Source organism: Callorhinchus milii, unplaced genomic scaffold (genome assembly GCF_018977255.1).
Source record: "Callorhinchus milii isolate IMCB2004 unplaced genomic scaffold, IMCB_Cmil_1.0 Scaffold5, whole genome shotgun sequence".
In the NCBI taxonomy this organism is placed as follows: Eukaryota; Metazoa; Chordata; class Chondrichthyes; order Chimaeriformes; family Callorhinchidae; genus Callorhinchus; species Callorhinchus milii.
The window spans coordinates 35,664,594-35,690,367 of NW_024704746.1; the positions used below are offsets into that span (position 1 = coordinate 35,664,594).

General features: G+C 38.0%; 1 protein-coding gene across 1 annotated transcript; it reads left to right on the forward strand.

The window, feature by feature from the left end:
* The first annotated feature begins 2,448 nt into the window (after positions 1 to 2,448).
* On the forward strand, positions 2,449 to 24,770 carry LOC103184708 (sodium-coupled neutral amino acid transporter 1). Its single transcript, XM_007902881.2, has 16 exons — positions 2,449 to 2,480; positions 5,951 to 6,109; positions 8,417 to 8,498; positions 9,762 to 9,877; positions 11,185 to 11,258; positions 13,254 to 13,346; positions 15,528 to 15,603; positions 16,775 to 16,857; positions 18,975 to 19,033; positions 19,217 to 19,324; positions 19,944 to 20,023; positions 20,108 to 20,208; positions 20,340 to 20,458; positions 22,161 to 22,302; positions 22,422 to 22,519; positions 22,835 to 24,770. Exons 2-16 carry the CDS (start codon positions 6,030 to 6,032, stop codon positions 22,955 to 22,957), a joined length of 1,434 nt encoding a protein of 477 aa, XP_007901072.1. The 5' UTR covers positions 2,449 to 2,480; positions 5,951 to 6,029; the 3' UTR covers positions 22,958 to 24,770.
* The last annotated feature ends 1,004 nt before the right edge of the window (positions 24,771 to 25,774 follow it).

A 25,774-nucleotide genomic window follows, 5' to 3' on the forward strand; every position in this document is an offset into this window, starting at 1 on the left:
CTGTAGTACAGCTCCTTTTAAAACAAAAGTAAAAGAAACAATTCATCGCAGGAGAAGTGCAGGGAACAGGACAGTGTTATTTTTATTATATTGTACTTTTACTCCCCCTAGTTCATTCAGAAGATATTGGATTCATTTAAAAAGCATCTTGATGCTGTGATGGGAGGACAATTTGATTAATATTCTGGAGGGATGAGATCAGATGGGCCGAGAAACCTTCTTAATCTTGTCATCTTGTAAACTTTGCAGAACATGGTTGCAGGTGTCACACTTGGAGTTATTAAGGTCTTATTATTTATATTGGATGGAATTCCCTTCCAGTCGTACTTCTTGTTTGCTCAGTTCTGCTTTCCTAATCCCTTATACCTGTGTTACCAAACCACACTAGACTTTGAAATATACATAAAAGGTAGGATTATGTTGCATAAAAGTGCATTGTACTGTATTGGATGTTTATCCAGAAAAAGAATATCCCCAACCCAATTTCATAAAGACAACCTTGATCCTGACAGTCAGTTCACATCAGTGCAAAGTAACCGCCATGATTTTTCTTGCTTTCTTGCTATGATTGAAAATTATTATCATCCTCTCAACCCAAATGTGTAATCCACCAATGTGAGTGTGTGTCTACCTGTTTAATAGCCAATACGTTATATAGGCTAGAAGTAGATTTGAATGGAAAACCCCTTTCCACTTTTCATTCTGTATACGTACTTGCAACTAAATGCATGCATAGAGTTTCTCTAAACCATGAGTTAGGTGCTTAATGCTGTCAAAGAGGTAGTCTTTCCCAATGGACCAAATACTTTGGAGGGACCATTTTAAATGGAACCCAAATCAAATCACACATATATTTATAGAATTTATAAAATTTCAGAGTTTAAGAGACCCTGGCACCTGCAGATCAGTGACTGGTGCTTAATGGACTATATTTACCGAGAGGAAACACTAGACCATTGTTAGGATATATTATTGCCATGACATAAAAATATATGAAGCCACCAAATGTGTCAGTATAAACAATGTATACATCAGTTATGTCAGGTGCATGATAATGTGAACACATTTGCAATTGTGTAACAGCCACATCAACAAAAATCCTACCCCATTCAATCCTACAACTAATGCAGTTCCAGTTGACTCTATTCGCTACTATTTGGGGATATGGTTTCTCAAACTCTGACAGCCTTCAGGTAGCTCAGAAGTAGCTATTCTTCATGTGTGACCTAGACAGCCAGTGAACTAGTTAATTACTCCAAACCATAATCATGACCTTACCCAATGTTTACACACAGACACCTACTTCTGAGCAGGAGTTACTGGATAATTTTCACAACTGAGAACCCTGACTGTTTTTTCCCTCTTCCGTATTTTGGACCCTATGGTCAAATGTAGTTCATCCATCATTGACCCAGATGAGATCAGCTAATTCAAGACAGAACAGATATCAAATTTGTCTCATACAGCTCAGCACTACAGTAAATAACACATTTTTTATTGGTGAGCGAGGTTAGGCCAACCCACTCAATTATCCAAATTTGATTGAATGGGTTCCACTAGGGAACGAGGATTGTCCCCACAGACAAGTCCCCAAATCCCCCCCCACCCAACTCTTCTAGGCCCCACCACTGGATTTGCACATCAAATTTTAAAATATAAAGAGCTTTCAACTTCCAAGTGCATTATTACAAACAAAAGTCTATGTCAAGGGTGGCAAATGCGAAGTAAACCATTTGAGCAATCAATTTCAGTTAACAATTCACTTTTTTTCCCCAGGTTGCTTGCCAAAATACCCCCCAGAATACACAGCCAATTCACTTCACGGTAGATCCCGTAAAGAGCTTCGGGACGTCTCAACTATGCGATCACGTGCTACACAAAGAGCAAGAATTGGCATTACTGTCATCCCTCCGGGTGTCCAGCAATGTGTCCACTTCCAATTTGACCGCACGCACGTACGTACGTACGTACTTACGACCACTTCCCCTTTCCGCGCCCGCCCGCCCCGGCTCGGCGGCGTCATGCTCGGTCACCGTCGAGCGCTCTGGGACGCTGGGCCGCTTGAGGAGTGCTACGTAAATGCAAGTTGTTGTTGTTGTTGGTGTGTGTGGGAGAGGGGGACTTGTGCAATGAGTGATAAGGACAGTTGGTGAATGTGTGTGTGTGTGTGTGGGGGCTGTGCTGTCGCGAGAGTTGTTGAGCTGTTGAGAGAGAGAGGAGAGAAGAGAGAGAGAGAGTGGAGTGGAGTCACACAGTGTTGTGTCTGAAGAGTTCCCTCAGCCACATGTCTACTTCTGACCGGGATTTCGCCACGAACATCTCGCAGCTAAATTGACATCCCTCAAAGGGAAGGAGTCGGTCCTTTTTTTTTTCCTCTGGGGGGGTTTTATTTTATTTATTTATTTTTTGTGTGTGTGTGTGTGTGTGTGGGGGGGTTGGAGACACTTCTGCTTTTCGTTAAAAAAAACCTGGGGCTCAAGGTGAGTAACGTGTGTTTATATATATATATATATATATTATATATATATATTATCTGTAGCTATATATAAATATATTATGTGTAGGTAAAACAAGTATTTTTCATTCAAATATATTGATGGAAGGAGTCGCCCGGTTTAGAAGATGCTCCAAATGTAGGTCGAGGGGATGGGGTGACTGTGCGCCTTTTGTCCCCCAAAGTCTCTCCTCCGTTTTTTTTTAAGAGAAAACGTCTTTTAACCATTTTTTTTAGTCCAGTGGACGCACCGCTTTTAACAGATGTCAAGTGTTTGAATTTTAATGCAAATAAATGAAGCGCCTGAGACTTCGAGAGGGTCTGAAACCGTATCTTTTTCAGAAAATAGTTGTCATTCCAGTTGTCTCTCTCTGTAACCCCCCACACCCCCCACCGATGGAGTAAATGACCACTGTTTTTTTTTTGTTTGGGTTTTGTTTTTTGTGGTTTTTTCTCTCTCTTTCTCTCTCTCTTCTCTTTTTTTAGAATTCGTTGTGTGGGTTTTTTTTTGACGTATTTAAGGTAAAGCGGATTTAATTTCGACGGTGGAATTCACGCGGGAACATTGCGTCTTGCGGTTAAAACTGAAACTTAGATCCGTGTTCAGTGGTCACATACTCACTCACTCACTCACTCACTTGACTGTTAGAACAGTAATATATATTGGAGTCGATTTGGCTGAAGTTCTGTTAATTCCCCATTACCTGATCACACAGTAAAATAATACAATACCTGATAACACAGTCAAAATTGCCACATGTCGTGTGTTAACTATCATTGGTAAAAAAAAAAGAAGTGACATTGGGTCACTTAGTGGGGGAAATAGTGGGGGAAAAAACATACAAATTCCCACTCCTCATCACCAACCAGTAACCTTCAGCTACAAATTTTCTTTGGAAGTGCAGCATCGGTGCTAAATGTTCTCGTGCATTTCATGCCGAGTTATGCTGCTCACCGGAAAGCTCACAAGGGCATGAAACCTAGTGAGGGCTCTACAAACCTGGGCTTTTCCAAATCATGACTCACCAGTGACTGTCCGCCTTGGGGACGGTAAGCGGGGTCTCCGGGGGCAAGCAACAGAGGATTGGAATCCTCTTCAAGGCACGACTCAAGACTCCTTTTCGACCGTGCCTTCAGCTGCCCTCCTACCTCCCTGCTCTCCCTCCAACCCTGCACCACCCCCCCCCCCCCCCACGCTCAGGTCCTGATCCCCGACTGTTCAGCGCCTGAGACGTCCTCCTGACGTGAAAGGCGCTTTACAAATGTAATGTTGTTGTTGTTGTGCCTCCGAGGCTCAGGTTAGGGAGTAGAATCAGCCAGGTTCCCTGTAACGAATTGCTAACCAGTGATCTTTGCTGGAAAGTACAAGTGTAGAGTTATCGAATGAAAAGAAAGTACAGAATTGCATCAACCAGCAATTATTTAATGTGAGAAAATATGATAGGAGTGTCAGCCAGACCACATTATTTTCCACCTGTCACAGACACTTTCAATAGTAGAACCCTAGTGCTTGCCCCCCATATTTGAATGATGATGCAACCAAAGATACTCGGCTTTCCTTGATGCTGATCATCGTGAAGTAAATTTGTACCATGATCAAATTACCAATTTGTTTTGGAGCCATGCAGGTTGCCAGGTAGCTGTTTTAGCTGGCTTTACTTCTGGATTTTTCTCATATTTGAAACCCTCATCTTTTAAAGAAGTTTCCAGGTTTTCTCTATTTGTTCAGTTTTTCTTTATGCATTTGATTCTTTCTCTTTGTTTCTTCTCCACGACTTTCCTCTATTATCTGAATGGTATTGTACTGCTAGAGTGGCAGGAGGAGCACTATAATTGGCTTCAGCACCCCTGGTCTTGGACGAGTTACTGGACTGGATTTAGCAACAATGGAATTGCATCCTGTAATAAGTGAAAATTGGAGAATGGAGGAAAAAAATAAACTCTTTGCAGTAAATCCAATGAAGCATTTTGAGACATTTTAACAACAGGATAAGACTATCAAATCCATGGCTTATTATTTTTGAAAGAACACAGCAACACTTCCCAGAACAGCATAACGTCAACATTGAGCTGGCAATTAAAACATCAGTGAAAGCTGTGTGAAGTCTAAAAACAGATGCATTGTGACTGATAATTAAAATACAGTTTTGAGATTCATTCTTGAAACAAATTAAATCTGACCTTGCCCCCACTCTAATACTGTTTGCCAAATTAATAGTACTGATCATTCTGAGCAGGCTCTAATTGATGGTAAATATAGTGGAATATAGATCAGCTACCGTTTTCAAAGTTTAGAATGGAATCATTAGATTTGCATGGATTAAATTGGATTAGTCACTGACACAAATAAGTTATTATTACAAATATGAATCTCTAATGACAATATCTGGGGCATATTAAGACTTCAGTTCAAAATGAATCACTTGCAGCATGAAGTCGGTTTATAGATGATTGCAAAGATAGAATGGAAAATTGTGTACCATGGCAAGAGATTACTTTGGTAGTGTATGAGAGCGTTGCCATGGAAATATGTTTTGTCTGAAGTGCAATGTATGTCATCGTAGCACTCCTCTACACACGTAATTGGAAATTGTACAAATACCAGATTGAACATGCAATGTTCATTTGATTTAAAAGGCAGGATTACCTCAATGTAAACCCTAAGCATACGGGCATCTATCTCCCTACAGTCTTATGAACAACTGGATAGCAATCAAAGTTGAAAATGGTCTTATGTTTTCACAGTCATATTTGGCTGTCATTCAGAGAATTTGAGAAATGTTAATCTAATTGCACACAAAGTGCACTGTCTGAACATGAATTTACATTTAACTACAGATAATTGTTCAGCCTCATCCTTGCATTGATGTTGACAAAGAAATGACAGACTGGTTTGCTGCTGAATCCCATTGTTGTTGCTTTACTAGAATATCCCTAATGCTGGAATATTCCAATATTCCAAAACTATTAAATAGACTGCGTGATATTAAAATTTCCTCGGGTGATATTCCATGTAGTATCCTGAAAAATCCTTGGTTTGGGGTGGTGGGGGAAGGAGGAAGAAAATTGAATGTCTGTTATGATGGATGATTGTCTTCCAAGTATTTGATCGGAATTCCATTCTGCATGACCAAATGCCAGCAAAGCGCAGTGCATTAGATTACGTTTTATTATTTTCTCTTGAATGAGCTGTGCTGAAAATTACAAGAGAGACGCAAAATATATTTTCCCCTCTTATAGAAGCAGCTTACTTTCCCCACATTTTTCCATGTTGTTCTTACCAAAGTTAGGTTTCAACCCTGGCTTCTTAGTTATTTTCTTGAGTGCTCACAAGTACTATAGATAGAAGTGATACCTTTATATAGAAGGATAAGAAGACGCCATTGTATTTACATGCGATTCTCTTTTTAATGCATCTGTTTTCACTGATTACATTTTACTGTTCTGTTTGTACAGGTAAAGATCTTTCATTGGGACCGTGAATAGTTTTGAATATCACTAGTACTTGTTTTACAAGGCTAAATCGGACATTCAAATGAATAATCTGGAAACTGGGTTTATAGCCAAGGTCGCTGAAGAGGATTTAGCAGATTTAGGAAAAGGACCAGTGGACAGGTATGTGATGACAGACTATTAATTTCTGCATGTTATCACTAAAGACATAATAATAATATCAATACAATTGTTATCTGTTTAGTCAACAGAATTTGTGGACTTCCTTTGGCAAGGTAGATATCAGTTATACAAAGTACTTATTTTTAACTCTGTGTAATATTCATCATCACAAAATAAGTGATCAGTTATTGCAGATCCTATTGTAATCCCGCACTCATAATAAGGCATTATTCTGGCTGGGTGGATGAGTTTTGGTGAGAAAGGGAAAAACAGTGAGGCTATATTGGAGCATTGCAGAATTTGCCGGTTACATGCAATGGATGTGAGATTACAAACCAAGAGCTTCCGCCCTGACATTTTTGTGGATGTAGTAAGTCAAAGATTATGTTAGTGAGTCAGTGGTGGAGCTCTACGATATGGTGATTTTGTACATTGGTGGTCACAGCTTTGCCAGTAGCACTGGCAGCTGCCCCTGAGGTTTTTGCTCTCAGATCTTTCAACAACAACTATTTATATTCATATGCCTCTTTTCTCATTGCGAAGACGTCTCAAAGTGCTTCACAAAACTGACTGAGAGCTCAAGCTTGGGGGAGGGGAACTTGGGTGAGCAAGGGGTAAGTTGACAAAAAGTGTGGTCTTCGGGTAGGTTTATAGAGAGGGGTCTTGAGGCAGATTTTGAAGGCAAGGGGCAAAGCAGATAGATGAATTTCCAGGGAATGGGGCTGAATGGCTGAAAAATCATCCACCAATGGTGGGATGGAGTGGGTAGGTAAATTAAGAAGGCTATTGTTTGCTTTAAGGCACCATTAAATCTATGCGCAATTGGCTGCCACGTTTTGCCCACAGAATATACAGCCAATTTACTTTACAGTATATTCTGTGAAGTGCTTTGAGACGTCTTGAAGACGTGAAAAGGCGCTGTATCAAATGCAAAGATTATTATCATTTTATTTGTGGCCATTCCAAATAATGTGGTTAACCTTATCGAAATATGATCATATGACCTGTTCGGATCCACTGTCTAGGATTATATTGAACAGGTACATCAATTGACAAACAGACTGCAGTTTAGAATATGAGGACAAACCCAACATATATAGAGCATCATTAACTCTTTCAATGTAGTTTTGAGACCTTTCTGTACTCAACTGAGGTAAATATTTTATTTGAATAGCAGTGGTTTACTTTTCCTTAATAGCCAGGGGTTGTGTGACAGCTACAAGATAATCTTGAAGACCAGCACCAATTATACTGCCATATTTCATCCTATTATCATCTTGAGTGTCATCTGCTGTCTGATTCAAGGAGCAAACCACATTTTACAGCATAAAACTAAGAATGATGACCCCTTTTCTAACCCAACCTGAGAAATCCTGGCTGAAGGAATGGAACCGAGGAGAGAAGTTTAGATTCTGAGAGTGTTGAGTGTTAATTTATTTTCTGCTGACCAGAGTGGAACATGCCCTCAGAGTGGGAAAGGCAAACTGCAGCTCACCACAATGCTAACTTCTCTTGAAAAGCATGTCAGGCTAGAGGCTGAAATAATCAAATATGTACTGTAATAAGAATAATAATCCTTGCATTTGATATAGCGCCTTTTCAGGTCTTCTAGACATCTCAAAGCGCTTCACAGAATATACTGTAAAGTGAATTGACTGTATGTTTGTGGGTGAAACGCGGCAGCCAATTGCGCATAGCGGTTTCCCACAAACAGTCGTGGATTGAGTGACCAAATTATTATGTTTTTAAAAATTTCTTGAGGGATTATCATCATGCATGCGGAGTAAGAAAACTTGCCCAAGGCTTCGTCCTGCAGGGAATCAAAACCAGGTCTCTCGCTTAAACAGGATGATACCTTCAGCTGTGGTTCACCATGTGCCCCATAGTGCCACCCTCATCACATTGGGTTGCGATCAGCAAGTTGCCAACCACAATTATTGGATTATTTCACTTTTTGAGGGCAGGGTAAAGAATAACATTGTGGAAGTAAAGTGTTACATTTGTCACAGATGTGCTTTGGTGGAGTGTAGTATTAACAGTAGCAATAAGTATTTTTTCCCCCGTGTCCATCACTAAGGTATGAAACATAATATGTTAGATTGACTCATTCATTATTAATGAAATATATTTGTTCACCACATAAGATGCATTGTATCAAATAATGATCAAAGAGAGTCTAAATAGTTGAAAATATTCTAAAGGCTGTATTTTAAAGTAAAAATCTGAAAATTGAATTCTTTTGAAAACATAATTTCAGTATGTTTACAAATGGGTGTAGATTAATGTATTTATGTTATTGTTCTCCAGTAAATTAAATCATGCTAAAGGTTTAGAAAGTGAAAAACATCTGGCAAGCACTGATGTGGAAAAGAAAGAATGCCAGGAACATGTAAGTGATTGCTGCTTTTTATGCACATTTCTGACACTCATTGTAGCAATTCATTAGCAGCCATCAAGAAAGCACGTAGGAAGGTGCAATAGTTAAACATGATTGTTCTGCTTCCCATCTCTCTTCATAACAAATACATTAGCTCCCTTACCGTATGCAATGGCAAAATGTAAACCCAGCCCAATCGACAAAAGAGACCAAAATCCCAAGCACTACACCCGATTCCACCAGTAGCAAGTACTAACCATACTCTTGAATCCTAAGCAAATGTGACCCTATAAAATGTTACCAAAATATGATAGTGCATATTTGCAAGTACATATTGCCTGTAAACGACAATATATTTGCCTCCAAAAATAGTCACAAATTTATATATGTATATATCCTTTAATTATTTGAACTTTTCATTCATTTGTATTGTTTTATGTATAATACAAAACACGGTAATGTTACAGTGTTACAGAAGGGCTCTGAGATGCCGTCCGGCATGGAGGGAGCTATATAAATCCAAGTTGTTGTTGTTGTTCTGCAAATATGCAAAATCTTTGCAAAACATTCTTTGATACATTGAATAGTACGCTAGTTCAAAGGACGCCATATTCACTTTGTTAGTATCATAGTGCATTACCTTGGCTTTTCCTTGATCCTGTTGACAAATCTTACTTTTTCCTGTCAGCTCCCACTTGCAGTTATAACCAAAGACAAATTTCTCGAGACTTTGAGTTCAAGCACATTTGTTTCTTCTGAAAATGAAGAAAGTGCACAATCTATATCAAAAAGATGAAATGTGTGTCTGTCTAACCAATTGACATAGAGACACCAACAGGAGTCCTCCCTCTTCCCCCTCCCCCCACACTCGCAGGAGTCCTCCCAAAAGGATATGTGTGCAAATATGTGAACGAGGGATGCTAACGCACAATAGCACATTTTCTTAATCTTAAGGGATTAAGATGCCTAAGAAGCAAAGATCAAGCCTTTCAAGGACAAATAAAAATGTCAGACGAAAGAGAGAAGGGCAATTAAATGAAACTGGTTGTGAACGTAGCTGTAATGGGTACAGCTAGTATTATATAAAACCCACAAATCCATTTTGTAAAACTAACACGCTAACAAGGTTCATAAATACACTACGATCTGTTCTGGAAGCTTACATGCTTTCTGAATTCTCTTTATTACAGCCATATAAAATGTTCTCTGCATATGTGTTCCTCTGTATCTCACACATTCACATTGGTGACATCTTTTCCATTTGATCTATTCTAGAATAATGGGATTGCCTCCTTTGGAATGTCAGTGTTTAACTTGAGCAATGCAATCATTGGTAGTGGGCTTCTGGGCTTATCGTATGCAATGGCCAACACGGGAATTGTGCTGTTTGTGTAAGTAACATGCAGAAAATCAATATTAGCATTATAGTTTGCTTTTAGAATGAGAACTTGTTTTTATTTCAACAGGAACAAAAAAACACCTTTAATTCATTTAACTCTACTGGCACAGTTCAATTTACAGTCCTGTAAAACAAGATTTCAAAGATATTTTAACTGAATTCTGTAATTGAATTGCCATGTTAAAGTTATGTGCAGATGTCTGATGTTTTCAGAAAACAGACCATTTCCTTTTCCGTCCACAACAGATTTAGGCTTCAGGCACCCCAAGTGCCTGTTTACATTGTTTTTCACATAGAATTCAGTTGTTCAATTTACTGATTATCATGTGAATTTTCGACCTTATGAGGAGCTTTGCATTCAGTTCACTTCACCATTGCTTCCAAACTGTCTATGGTGTATTCAGTAGGGAGAAATAGGTCAACCGTTGATACCAAACACCAATTTTAGTGTCCAGAAACCGCTCTTTTGATTATTCTATCACCAACACCCACCATTTCACAGCAAATTACACAGAAGACATTAACAGTTTAATAGCGGTAGTATTAATTTGAATAAATGCCTCCTCTGCTCTCACAAGTTTGCACTTTTAGCCTTTAAACAGTGCAGAAGCCATTGATTATTTTGAACTTACAATACTTAGCCCTTTTTGTTTTGCTGGAGAAGGCAGAGTTGAGTTATAGAAACTGCCCCCTGAGTTAACAATTCAACTGTTAATGTTTTTAACAGTTGTAGAATGGGCTGTAAAATCTGTTGAAAACGCTTCATGTGGGTTTTCAACACCTGTGAGATTAGCTCCACAGTGTCTGCAAGTATGAATCTTCATTACCATTGCTGGAATTTCTAGCCACTTTACAATAATATTTTTGAACTTTCAATTTGTTTGGTTTTCTTTGGTCCTTAGTCAAAGTAGCTAATGGATTCATACAGAGAACCTTGGAAAATAGGTTTTAGAAATTACATAACATTTGCACTCTTAACCACTGTTAACCTGTATTAACCAATACAGCTTTTCTATATATAACTACAAAACTGTGACTAAAGTTGGCCAGAATTAATATTTCTAATATTCTTCTAAAATCATTAGGAGTCTGTCTTACTCTGAGTGTTTAAAATAGCGATTTTTTTGTTTCATCTTCATAATGGGATTCCCCTTTAGACATAAAAGATTCTATTTTAAGCAATAATTGTATCATTAGCTTCTCTAAAAAAAACTACAAAATGCAAGTCTCTGAAGAAGAAATGTGCAGCTGTCTTCAAGAGAAAAATACCATTTATTTTTATTTTGCCTAATTCTACAGGATTCTATTAATTGGAGTAATGCTGTTGTCTCTGTATTCTATTCACCTTTTGCTGAATATTTCAACAATAACAGGTAAGATTGTTTACTTGAGACTGTTCACAATATTTCATTGCAAATTGCTTAGCGATTACCTTAACATCTAGTCTTGATCCCATTCGGCTTCAATGTTATAAGGTTGGTTTTGCATCTTAAAATACCCTGTAGGCTTTATGGTGTGTGTGTGTATATATATATAACACACCATAACGTGGAGTCCTGTAGCTCAGTGGTTAGAGCACTTGCTTTGCTCCATACACCTAATAATAATCTCTCAAGAAAAAAATAATAAATTGGTCACTTCAATCCACGACTGTTTGTGGGCCAATGCTGTGCGCAATTCGCTGCCGCATTTCGCCCACAAATGTACAGTCAGTTTACTTTAGAGCATATTCTGTGAAGTGCTTTCAGACGTCTAGAAGATGTGAAAAGTGCTATATCAAATGCAAGGATTATTATTATTATGAAGGTAAAAGAGCAAGAAGTGAAGTTCCTGTGCTTTTAAGTACCACGTAAGTAGTTTGACGCACTCTTCATGTGTAGGGTGCTATATAAATGCAAGTTGTAGTTGTTGTTACTTTAGCAGTCTTTTTTTCCAGATATTTCATGATATGAGTTTTTATCAAAAGGCTGTGGCTTCTAATCATGAATGTGAAAAATGCAGCAGTAATTAAATCATTTAAACACTGAAAGTTGAATTGAGTTTGTGACTCAAATTACATGAAACAGAAGAGTGTGTCATAAACTGACCAGTGATAAACGAGGGCAGTAGTCCAGATCATAATTTACTTGTGGCACATGATTTGAAATTCCAAAGCTCAGAATTATCAAAAGTGGGTACTGCAGTTTTAATTGAGTGCAATTCACAAAGCTTATCATTTACATTAACTTAGAAATCGTAGTCATCAAGAGTGCAGTGTAAGTCAGGACAGAAATAACCTTTTTTAAATCAGTCTGGACATTATCATGTGCTTAAACATAGTTGAGAAATTTGCAAGATCAGATGATTTAGTCGAAGTCCAAGCAGAAAGCTAGTATCTTGAAACAATGCCACAAAAAGCCTCATAGAACTTAATAATAATAATCCTTGCATTTGATAAAGCGCTTTTCACGTCGGGAGGACATCCCAAAACGCTTCACAGAACACACTGTAAAGTGAATTGACTGTATATTTGTGGGCGAACGCGGCAGCCAATTGCGCACAGCAATGACCCACAAACAGTCGTAGATTGAAAATGAACAATTTATTATTGTTTTATTTTTTGGAGGGATTATTATTAGGCGTGTGGAGTAAGGAAACTTGCCCAAGGTTTCGCCCTGCCTGGAATTGAACTCAGGTCTCTCACTTGCAAAGCGAGTGCTCTAACCACTGAGCTACAGGACTCAACTTAATGTTGTATGAATCTTTCTGTGTTCTTGTCCTTGTTCTTTAGATATGGATCATGTTTTGCATCAAGAGCAAAGTTGTGTAGTTGTATTTTTTCTGTTAACCCTGCTCTTCCCCAGACCCTTTTGTCTCTCTCATAGTGGACCCTTAGATGCCACATCCTCCACCTGATTGGAGGGGAAAGCAGTGAAACTGCAAATGTAACCTTAGGTACCCTTATTGCGATGCCTTGTTAATGATAAGCTGCTCATGTTCTTTACCCCATTGAACCTGGCTCTACGCACAAGGAAAATTTGTATCAACAAAACAAACAAAATGTTCCGCAGAATGGAAAGTTTGAACTTTGTATTTGCCCACCCTCAAATACAATACATTCCTGATTGTAAGCATGAACCATGTTTCATTTTTACATATGTGGGGGATTTTCTTGAAGTAACAGTATTTGTTCACAGAATTCACTGAAATGACTACAGTTTGTAGGTGAAGTGGTTTGAAATGTTGTCCTGACACGAAACGCTCTATATTAAATGCAAAGATCATTATTATTTTGTAATTTTATGTAAATAAAATGTACAATGATCTCTTTGATTTTTTTCATCAAAAGCTTTTTTTTCCTAATTTTTGAAACATTTTCTTTCATTTAGGTTCCATGGTCTATGAAACACTGGGAGAAAAAGCATTTGGCAAACCTGGAAAGTTTATTGTCTTTGGAGCTACATCGCTACAGAACACTGGGGGTAATGCATTTAGAGTTAAGAACTCTTTAGTTACTAATGTGCTGAAACGTTATTCTGACTTCTGCTGTTAGAAGAATTTTATCTTCAGTCTATTGCTCGCCACATTTTTTTTCTTAGTTCCCCTTGCAGCAATAATTAGATTCACTTTGTTAGCACATCAAACTCTGCTATACGCCTTCCAACTCAATGTCTCTCTCGTTGGCTGATTGCCTTCTGGTGTAATCAGTCAAGTTCGAAACCTATGCATTGAGTCCAAAAAGTTCAGGTAATTGTATCAACTCAATATTAATGCGTCACAGGTAGAACTAGGGGATTTGCCATCACCTATGGAAACTCGTATTTGGCTCTGCATATGAACTGTATATTCATGGAGTGGTATGACTTTATATAGGCTGTGAATTTATAGATTAATGTCCTTATTTCTGTACAGTAGAGAGCTGATTATTTGTACTGATCAGGACTGGCCCCATTATGGATAGGCAAACAATGCAGACATACAAAATCCAAATTGACTACTGCGCTATCCATCAAAATATCTAGAAAAATATAGCATCAGAAGGTACACTGTCACTATAGTACCACTTTTCCTTGCCCTTCTCCCTACGACTTACTCTCTCTCTCAGGCACTGAAAAAAACTCTGTGCTTATTTAATTGAGTTTAGCAGACTGGTATGATTCTGAGGTTGAGCCAGAAATTAAATACAAGCATAATTTTTTTTTGCTTTTAAACCTTCAGATGTGACTAAATGTTGCACGTGACATTTTTTAACAGGAGAATCCTTTTTCTTTTGCTTAGATTGATACTGATACCCTTCCAACTAATCAGCAGTCAAAATCCACAGTCCACAAGATGAATGTCAGGTCACAAATTAGCTTCACCTGGGTAGAATTAAGAATGGTGTCAATGGATCGATCTCTGTTTAAAGTTTAAACCGCACTCTGGATTCCTAACGATTTTATTGCAGTGGAGTATTTAATGACAACCCTGAACCATTTTGCCATTACACTTAATTACTTTCTGAACAGTATCAGCCTTGATTAACTTCGGCAACAGTATCAACCTTTAATCTCCTTAATTTCCCGGTTAATTAAATAGAATTATAAAATCCACTGCAACAGTTCAAACAAAGCAGAAAGCACACAGATGTGTGTCCATTTCCCCCAAATTCACATCTTTGCAGATTGACTGAAAAACTGTAGTTCGTTTGAACCTGTTAAATGCAGTAGACGGGTCCAATCCTTCTCAGTTACAGGTTGTTGCACACAATGTGAATGACGAGAAATAAGCGAATAATGCTTGAAGGAGCAACTCTTCACATCACTGAAACTACTGTGAAGCAGTAAAGCAACTTAGATCCAGGTAGCACCTGAATTTATATTCTAAAACGAGTATTTCAAGAAAATATAGGTACTGACAAAGTTGAAAAAATAAAGAGAGATTCTGTTTGTTTTCACAAAAACTAAAACATTTTCACATTTATTGTGATGTACAAAGCACACACCATAGATCTCCTTCCTTCAGCACCTCTCAATATGCAGCAGTGCATGAAATTTGCCATTGAGTGGATAGTATTAATTCAGTATTTTAGAGACCCTCTAACATAAACAGATTAATTATCAGGATACCTACACAATGGCGCTGCACCACAATTTAACATTGCCACCTGTGATGTACTATAAAAGTGGTAGCTTGCTGCTATTTCATTAAGAGATCACTTATCCCAATTGCTTTTTAACAGTCTGGCAGTTTGCAAGACAATTTGCTTCCTGCCAAGAACACATTAAAGTAAGCTGCACCTCACGTGCCAAAGGGCATAATTATAATTTTGCTTTGACCTACGGAATTGGAATCGTCCGGGTTGACGTTGATTCAGTTTGTACAATCAACTGTGCGCAATCGTTATCGCAATCGAGAACATTTTTAGATAAACACGGTTTCAAAGGCAACCAAAAAGTAGATAGCAGGTATTTGAGACAGACGGGTTTGTATTTGAGAATTTGTTTTGGCAAAATAAATGACTTTATTGTCTACAGATAGACAGGATATATTAAAACAGGATAGAACATAGATAGGAATAATTTTATTTGGCACTTTTAAAGAAAATCATGTTGATAGAGGAAAGGGCAATAGTTATAAACTGGACCCAATGTTAACAAGTATTTTTTTCTGTTTTCTTTTAGCCATCCTGAGTTACCTATTCATAGTGAAAAATGAACTACCATTTGTCATCAAGTCCTTCGTAGACGTGAATTCCCAGTAAGTATGGTTCATTTGCATGTTTTATTGAACCAATTCATTTTCCATCCAGGTGCTTCTGAAATCCAGGGCATTGAGATTCTGAAAGATTAGCACAACTTGTATTGAAAATTGGAATCTGCATTGTAGAAATCATTGCAAAAATTTCAGTGCATAAATCTTATTGACAGTTCACTGAAATTTTAATTTATGAAAAGCGGTAATGATAAATAGACATCTTTGATTGTTGTGCATCCCAGTTTGAATCCCCATGAATTACATGTCATCAAATAGCGTGATGAATGCAAATGTCTCACCCATTGAAGAAATATTCCAGTTTTCTGCTTTTTTGTTCTTTTAAACAAATTTCTGTTAATTATTTTCAAGTTATATATTTTTTCAAAATACCAACACTGGAGTCTAGAGAATGAGTTTCGCCAGGCTATTCAATCTTAATCGTTGTCATATTTTTCAATCTGATGTAAGGAATTCTGGTTCAACTAAATGTTAGAGGAATCTAAGAAATGTTAGTAAATGATTTACCTAGAATTTCCTGCCCCAAATAGTCTGGAATAGGGACCTAGATTTGAAAAAAACACCATTTTGTTTGCCTTACACAATAGTGGAGTGCTGTGGCTTAGTGGTTAGAGCACTTGCCTCACAAGCAAGAGGACCTGGGTTCAATTCTCAGCAGGATGAAACATTGGGCAAGTTCCTTTACTCCACACGCCTGTTTACCCAGCAGTAAGTAGGAACCTAGTTGTTAGTTGATTGGTGGATCACTTTTTCCTGGAGTAATAGTCCTTTTTATATAAAAAAGATTGGTCACTCAAATCACAACTGTTTGTGGGGCACTGCTGTGCACAATTGGCTGCCTTGATTCGCCCATAAAATATACAGTCAATTCACTTTACAGTATATTCTGTGAAGCACTTTGAGACGTCTCAAATTACATGATAAGGTGCTATATCAACTGCAAGGATTATTATTAATATCATCACTCAGTTTCCAACACAGAAACTGCTAGAATCTATATTTTAGTTGTCATGTGCACCAATGAGAAATTTGATTTACTTAGTGACTGTTTCTGAAATTGCTCAAATAATTTTTATGAGCAAAGCCCCTCAAAGGTTACAGGTGACTACTCCACTGTAAGAGATTACTCAATGTTATTGAATTTTTCTCGTTTCAGGGAATGGTATCTGAATGGCAGCTATCTCATCATAATTGTGACACTGGTCATCATTTTACCCTTGTGCCTCTTCAAGAACTTAGGTATGCATAAGAGCAGGAAGTTTCACAGTACTAGGTAGGAGTACAGAAATAAGGCATTCCCTCAGGAATCGGCGTATAAATGCACCATGTGGTTTTATGAAGCAATGCAGCACGGACCAGCAAGGCCCCATGTTTGATCCTTGATCTAGGATGAGCTAGCAAGTCTCTGGGGGGATGTGTGGGGTGCTGTATTTGGTGATAGTTGAGCCTACCCGACTCCCAATCCAACCTTGGAAGAGAAAGGTTAGTTAGATTTCTCATTCCTGATTGCTAACCAGTGACTGAAGCTGGGAAGTGTGTGTACTGTATATGTATCAGGAGCAGACCGGATCAGGTTTCACTTTATTTCCCCTCCATGATTGACGAGTACCATATGAGTAAGATACCAGGCAGATGAGTGCTGTGCTCCAGCAATACTGACCAGGAGAATAACCGAGCTGGATACATTTTTAGTTGAAATGAAGGTAAACAGGATAAATACAGAGAGGGGCAGTCAAATTCTCTGTGGAACATTACGATGCTTGTGTTGCTGAGTCCTTGGAAAGATCATCTGTGGAATGTAGCTGGTGAATGCTGAATAATGTAGGTTGCAATGAGAGATTTATGTCCCAGAATTCTGTCAGATTACTTGTGGCAATCAGGATTTTCACAGAGCTTTATCTACTCAATAGTTTTTGCCTGTCATCATTCCACTCTTTCTCAAGGGTAAATCAAGGTGAAATAATTCCACGAGAGTCCACACCCAAGAAAATTGTACACAGTCATTTACATATGTGATCAGAGGGAACAAAGGTATATTTTGCATTTAATAAGTGGAAGCACAATGTGGCCCAAAAGACACAGAAGCTGCTCCCCTCTCCCTCCTACCTCCATACAGGTGATCCTTACACTTGGGAGTCCTGTAGCTCAGTTAGAGGTTAGAGGTTAGAGCAAGCGAGAGACTTGAGTTCGAGTCCCAGCAGAGCAAAACCATGGTTTTCAAAGTTTCTTTACTCCACACGCCTGATCACGCCTCAAGAAAAAAACCAATAATAAATTGGTCACTTCAATGCACGAGTGTTGTGGGACACTGCTGTGTGCAATTGGCGGCTGCGATTTGCCCACAAATATACAGTTAATTCACTTTACAGTATATTTTGTGAAGCGCTTTGAGATGTCTAGAAGATGTGAAAAGCATTATATCAAATGCAAGGATTATTATATCTTGAATAAATTACTTTATTGTTTGTACATTTTACCTAAACCTCATTTGACAAAATCATCTTTCGGTGTTCTGTGCTTACTTGTGCTGTAATCAGTGCAAAACTGTTTCAAGATGGGGATGTCGTCAAAGTATAGTGTTATGGCCATTCTCTTGATAAGATAGTGATAATGTACTAAACTTTATACAGTACAAAGTGGGTAGAGGTAATCACACTAACTATGGTGTTTCTCTGTTCCTGTTAGTCACTGTTGTGTTTCTACAATGTGAGTGGAAAAAATTAGTTACGAAGAACAATTAAACTATTTTGAGTATATAACATATCAGGTTTATGGAGCGCACAACTAGGTTCTAAGACTGTGAGATCAGATAACTTTATCAGGTTTATGATGCCCTCTGAAAATTGTTATTGCTATTAATGATATTAATACTATTGCTCGTGTTCAAATCAATTCACTCGCCGGCACCTCCCTACCTCTCCAAACTCCTCACTCCCCAATCTACTACCCAGCGCCTCTGCTCGACTGGCACCGGCCTCCTGCTTGTCTCTCGCACCCTCTGACCCAACATCGGAGGTCGTGCTTCAGCCACTACGCCCCAAAACTCTGGAACACTCTCCCTCAATCTCTCTGCCTTGCCACCTCTCTCCCCTCTTTCAAGTCCCGCCTGAAGACTTTCCTGTTGGACCATGCTTATGGCCCCACCTCCCACCTCCCCCGGCTTGGAGTCACGCTCCGCCACTGTTAAACTCTCTGAGACGCTACCTTGTGTGGAAGACGCTACATAAGTGCAAGTTGTTGTTGTAATGATAGAGTAAATGCAAGATATAAAGCTCATAGGTGAAATATAATGCTTTCTCCTCATGTTGTGGACTGCATCAATATGCAAGGTGATGGTTTCCTCTCCTGTCTTGCAGGCTATCTTGGATACACCAGCGGATTTTCACTTGCTTGTATGATTTTCTTTCTGATCGTAGTAAGTAAAAATACTAAACAAGTATGTTGTTATACAACTGCACCTGAAAAATAATTATTTTTAAAAAGATTGTTAGAACCTACATAGTAAGGATATGTGAATAAATGTTCAACATTTTGAATTCATAACATTTCAAGAGGTTGGAGAGACGAAAATAACCATTACTATCTGCCTTGTTTTCAGGTTATCTGGAAAAAAACAGAGATTCCTTGTCCTTTTACAGTATCTAATTCATCCTGCATTTCCGATGGAGTTAAGTGCAACGCCAAGTATTTTGTCCTCAATGAGAAGGTATTTTTTTTAAATTCACTAATGTTTCAAAGACTTGATGAATTACTCAATGAATTTTCATTAAAAAAGCAAAACTGGTGCACACAAATTCTACGGTTGATGATTTCTGCAACCAGAAATGTCCAGAATTTGAGACCAAACAAATGGCTCATTGGATCAAATTTATACATAATGTGTCCATCCACTTATTACATGGTTTCAAGATTGGTTTGGATGAAGGTGCTCGACTCACTTGATCTCCTTCCAGGAGATCGCACTCTCGTTTAAATGAGTCCAGTGGTTTGGCCTCTACCAACGTTCCTGGCAGTCATTAATTACCCTCTACCTTAAGTTTTTTCCAACTTATACCTTGTGTTCTCCCGCTCTTTACTGCTATGCATTAGTTCTCCAGTGATAACACCGATGTACCAGTGTCACTGAAAACTTTTAACATTCAATAAATAATAATAATCCTTGCATTTGATGTAGTACCTTATCATGTCTTTGAGACATTTCAAAGTGCTTCAAATGTACAAAAGGACATGTTTTTGTACAGGGTACATATAATCTTGCAGCTTCATTGGTTGCTAATTTTGCTTTAAGGCCATGCTTAAAGTGAAATTGTTGTTTTGTGTTACAGACTGTATATGCATTACCCACTATGGCCTTTGCTTTTGTGTGCCAACCATCATTGCTGCCCATCTACAGTGAACTTAAAAAGTAAGTTTGATGCTTTTATATAGACTGTATATATTTGCTACTTAAGAGAGTTGGAATAAAAATAAAATATAATTTTTTTTCCAGTCGAACAAGCAGAAGAATGAAGAAAGTTTCAAACATTTCAGTCTTTGCAATGTTCATCATGTACCTGTTGACAGCGATTTTTGGATATCTAACTTTCTACGGTAATAATATTTAATCGTTTTCCACGCAAGTTCAAGGGTCTGCTCTTGTATCGATCATCGTATTATAAATTGATAACACAAATGTAAATAAGAAAACTATCATTTGAACACTGTTCTTTTCCTTTGTACAGATGATGTTAACTCAGAGCTGCTTTGCTCCTATTCTGATAAGAGAGACCAAACCATATTAATCGTTCGTTTGGCTGTGATAACAGCAGTAATACTGACTGTGCCCGTCCTGCTGTTTACTGTGAGTATTATTAACTTCAGGCCAATCTGTTATGCTTCTTTTGTGACATTTTTGTTTTGTAGAAATGTTATAAAACACAATAGAATGGGCTTCCTGGTGATTCAGTGGATAACTAAAAGGTGCTTGAGGCCTTAGATAATTGGGCTTGTTTAAAAAGAAGATTGATACTGTTGTGGGGAAACAGTAGGGTTCAAATACTGGAAGGAATAGCCAAGAAGCGCCATTTTTCTAAGTGTCCAATTATTTTCTAATAAACCTTCAATTGCATATTATACTTAGGCTCTGGGTCCCCGTGCATTTCCATGAGTGCTAGTTGTCCTCTGGTACTTTGTCTAATTTGCCATTGTTTATGTGTAATCCTGACAAAGAGTGTTAGCTGTAAAGGGAGTCGGAACCGAACCTGACCTCTTCTTACCCAACTGCCATATAGACTTTTATCAGTGGCGGGTGCTGTAGATGGACAAGGAACCGGAGCCTTGACTGATTTTCCTCTCCATAACCCTGGGAAGGTCATGGCTAATTTGGCCTTTCCATGCAGCCAGACTGAGACCAGGAACTGAGCCAAGCTAACTTCCACAGTTAGCTGATCTCAACAAAGGCAGCAATAGGTGTACAACTAGTTGCCATTGCTGGAAATTGCGTAAGAATGGACATTGGGTGGGATAGGATCAGGCTCAGTTGTCCTGTGATTGAATAGCTGCCAGTGCCTACAGTCTGGGTTAAGTAATTATTTGGTGGAGATACTACAGACCACATAGTCTCGGTTTAACTGTACAGCAACATGAGTCAGAACCTTAAGGAGAGGGAAGGGAGAAGATTGGACAGAACAGAACATATCTTTTTACTCCAAGAATTCCTTATGTTACAAGAGAAAAAGTGTTGTTTGTTATATGAGCAGTTTAGTCTACGATAGATCAGGGTGATACTCACAAGTATAGCAATCTGAGCACCATGGAATAATGATGGGTATTGATTCACAAGCAAAAGTTCACACACAAGCGAGTTTATACTAGCCATACTAACTGGGCATCAGGACAGAGGTGTGAAACACGCTCCCCTCAGAAAAGGAAAGATTGGTGTAAAAGTCAAGTCTGGTCAGTCATACATTTCTTTGCAGCCAGCTGGCACTGTCATTAGTCTGACCTTAAGCTCAGGGATGTATGTGACTTTGAGAGGATAGGAGCAAGATGATTGAAAGTGGTGAGGATCTTCCAAGTGGGGAAAAAAAGTAGCATAAACATCTTATAATCTTTTTGGATAATATTTAGTTTAATAATAATGGCCCATCATTCACAAATAAACCCTACGTAGTACAGTGGTGCTCTGCTATATGACTGTTCATTAACATCTTAGCAGCTCCCATTTTTATTGAATGCCTCCTTATGAAACGGGGTCTGATTTTATGGACCAAAGCCACTGGATTTATAATGGGGCCCAACTATCTGTTATATGGTAATATGCAGGTATACTAAATGAGACTGGATGATCCTTTTTAATATTAATAAAGGAGGTGCAAGTGGTTCTTGCTCCTCACTGTTGAATGAATCTGTTTACTACAAGAAAGAGCTTCCTGCTCTTTCTCTTGTTTTTTTTTCTTTATGTGTTCGTGAAATTAACTTATTCATTGAAGGAATGCTGTTGGAGACAGAGACTGAAACAAGGTTGTTGGCAATAATTAAATTAGTTATTTTTCTTTACACAGATCCGCTCATCAATACTTCTGATAGCATTGAAAGGAAAGTTCAGCTGGTTCTGGCACATTATTACCACCTTAGTCCTTCTGATTGCCTGTAACGTTTTGGTGATATTAATTCCATCAATAAAGGATGTTTTTGCTGTGATTGGTAAGTTGCAGCATTATTCTGTGTAACTGTGATGCAATGACAGATTATTTTCATAACTTGATTGAACTTTTCCCCTTCTAGTTAATTTGGTTTCCAATGTATGTTCTTCTATGTTGCAGGGTCCTCTTCTGCTAATATGCTAATCTTCATTATTCCTGCTTCATTATACTTAAAGCTGGCAAAGGATGAGACAGTTTTTACACTGCGAAAGATGGGGGTATGTACATTTTATGCTGCTTTTAATTTGTGTTTTTTGCTTCTGGAATGTTGTTTTCTGATTGTTCCCATTAGTCAAATATTTATGGTTGCTTAGCCCAGCATTTGTGTTGTTAAAAGCAACTAGCGTGTTATGCAATGACATTTCACCAATTTGATAACGCCACAGTTGCAAATTTTTCTAAATATTGTCGAATCTCTTGGCAAGAGAGCATCCTCTATCTTGTAAAGATACACAATGCCTGTAATGTGACTCAAGCGCTGAATATTTTTTCTTGATTGAAAATGATAATGTTTTATTGTTTACTCTTTCCAGACTGTATTATTTCTGATTGCTGGAATAATATTTATGCTGGTGAACTTGCCATTGATTATTATTGAGTGGACTCATCGAGACTCCAATACTACTACCACAGAGAGCTGCACTAAGGAATTGTAGTTGTAGCAGAATGAAGAACATGACTTCGCTTTCCACTTTCCGCAGCATAGAAGTCTTTAAAGAATTATTGTCCTTGAGACGTAGTGGGATGTTTGAGAGATTGCTGGACACAAACAAGTATTCATTTGATAATCAAAGACGGTCGTGTTTTTTTTTAAAAAATTAAGACTCTTGCAGTTGTTTTTACAAAAGTATTTCTAGATAGTGTTGGATCATTTTGATAATACACTTTCATAAGTGGTTGTCAGATTGCATATTTTTTAATTTCCTAATGTTTCTCTGTCATTTAAAAAAAACCTTGCAGTAAACTGCCTAGAATGCTAAAGATTCCTGGCAATCTTGGCTGGAAATTCTTATACAAAGTCATTGAAAGGAACGTTCCACTTATTTGCTCTGCAAATGTTTGGGATTTCTGACCAGAAATGGATTTTGTTAATAGTGATAGTATTTGTCAAGAACATTTCATTGTGGTATCTCATTGTAAGATTGATCATGTAAACTTTAGTAAGAATTCACAGGATTATCAATACTTAAAATAAAACTTAGCTCACTTGAAAAATGCATGTAGTTAATGAGAATTCCAATATCAGCATGCATTATCACATAATACAATTATTGTCGTCCCCAATGAGTTTAGCATTTGAACTTAATCAGTTTTTAAACCAAAACAAACTTATTTTATTTAAATGTAAGACATACTTTTGTAAATATTCATTCAGTTGTTCTTTTAAAATGCTTGATCCACATTGATCAGTTTTGAAAGGTCAGAATTCTGAATTACCAATAAATAATTTGTATTTTAAAATAACATTTGTGTCTATGTCAAGATTGATAATTCTCTTCTGAAGTTGTGCTTTGATCAATGGGTGACATCAATCATACTATGTTGTGTTTAATTAGGAGGAACCAGCAATGCAAAATCAATGACACTTTCTCCCCCCCACCACAACCACTTTAACAATTGTACATAACAACAATTAACTTGGATTACAGAATTTAAGTTATTGAAGTTCATAATGAATACAACTTTATTGACCATTCACAATAGATATTTTGTTGAAAGAGCTCCATTTAGTGATATTGCACAATAAATGTACATTTTTACTGAGAAAATAAATGCTGCTGGTTAGCAAAACATCTGTAAAAGGAGCTGGAATGGGATGCTTCTTGATGATACAGCTGTTTATTCAACAGAAAATATCACAAATGCCAACTGTGTAGAATGTGAGTCTGTGTGGGATGTGATTGCAGCTGTTTGTCTTTGAATCCTTACATCGTTTTAAAATGTTTTAAATTGTTCTGTTCTTACTTTTGATTCTTTTGATCTATTAGTTAAGTCTAGTTTGTTTTGGCTGTCTATATGAAATTGACCTGTCTTGAAGAGACTATTTCAGGTATTTAAATATGGCATGCGCAATAACTCTGTGTAGTTGGGAGGATCTGATAACATTTCTGTTTTTGATGTATTCGATAAAAGGAAATCTATCGGGACCATCAAAGGCTGGTTCCCCTCTCACACCCCACATATTGGGGTATGAGAAGGGAACATCTCCCATCGTGTCTTAATCAAATTAGTTTACAGCAGAATCTGTCCAGAGAAAGGGAGAAGTTCAAACACAACTAAGAGGAAAAACAGCTGTTTGCAGTGTTCAGGGGCGGCTGGGAGCTGGACACCAGCTCAGAATGAAGGAGTGGTTCATTCCATCTAAGAAACAGCATAGTTAACTCTGGTACTGTTGAAGTGCAGTTACAAAGGGCTGTATTATTTTTTTTGTCATGTTCCTTTGTCTGCAAAATAAAGATCTGCTTTAAACCACCATTCTTCTGCTAATGATTCCTGCGCTGCTACAAAAACTAACAAAAGGCATTCCACTTTTTGAAAGAGAGAAATTCATAATCCAGACTGCAGTCAAATTCACAAGGGAATTTGACACAGGCATGAGCCCTCTTAATCAAATGCAACTGGTATCTATATCTATACTAATAAAAACAACAATGTATGCCTGTCTGTGTGCGCTTCAAGAAGGATCTCAATAACCGATTGACATAGAGAAATGATTTATATCTTATCAGAAAGGTCTTGCATCTAGGAGTGACATAGGCATATTTGTTTTCAAGTATCTCCTATTTTTCATGAGTTATGACTTAAATTGCACTTCAGTTTTGCTTTTTTTTGCTGCAATTATGCCTGGTGGCCACCAAGTCAAAGTGCCACTGTGGCATTGTGCGTCACAGAGCACCTACGCATGTACTCACACTCTGCAGTTACACCTGGTGACCGCACCAGCTGACCGTGGTGCTGTGGCATCTTGCGTCACAGAGCACGCATGCAGCCAAGTGGCGGTGGGAACAAAATAAAGAACACAGACGAAGCTAAGCCACAGCAACAACAACAAAATTACATTTGTATAGCGCTTTTCATGTCGGGGAGGGGGGGGAGGGACGTCCCAGTGATTATAAATTATACATTTATATTTTTCGTTATAAAGATGCCTAAGTGAAAATCAAACCTTTCAAGAATAAGTAAAAATGCAAGACAAAAGAGAGAAGGCCCATTTAACGAAACTGAAGAACAAAGAATATCAGGGCTGTACTTCAATGCTGAAAGGACTGCAACGGCACACCAAAATGAGTTACTCACTCAATGAACCGCACAGCCAAAATGAGTCCTCCCACAGAAGTCCTCCCAGATGAGTATAGATAAAGATGAAACATCTGACTGTGTGTCAATCTATATTCCATATTGGATCGTTTGGTTGCAAGAGTAGCTGCAAAGGGTACAGCCAGTATATATAAATATGCAGATCTGCCCAAGAG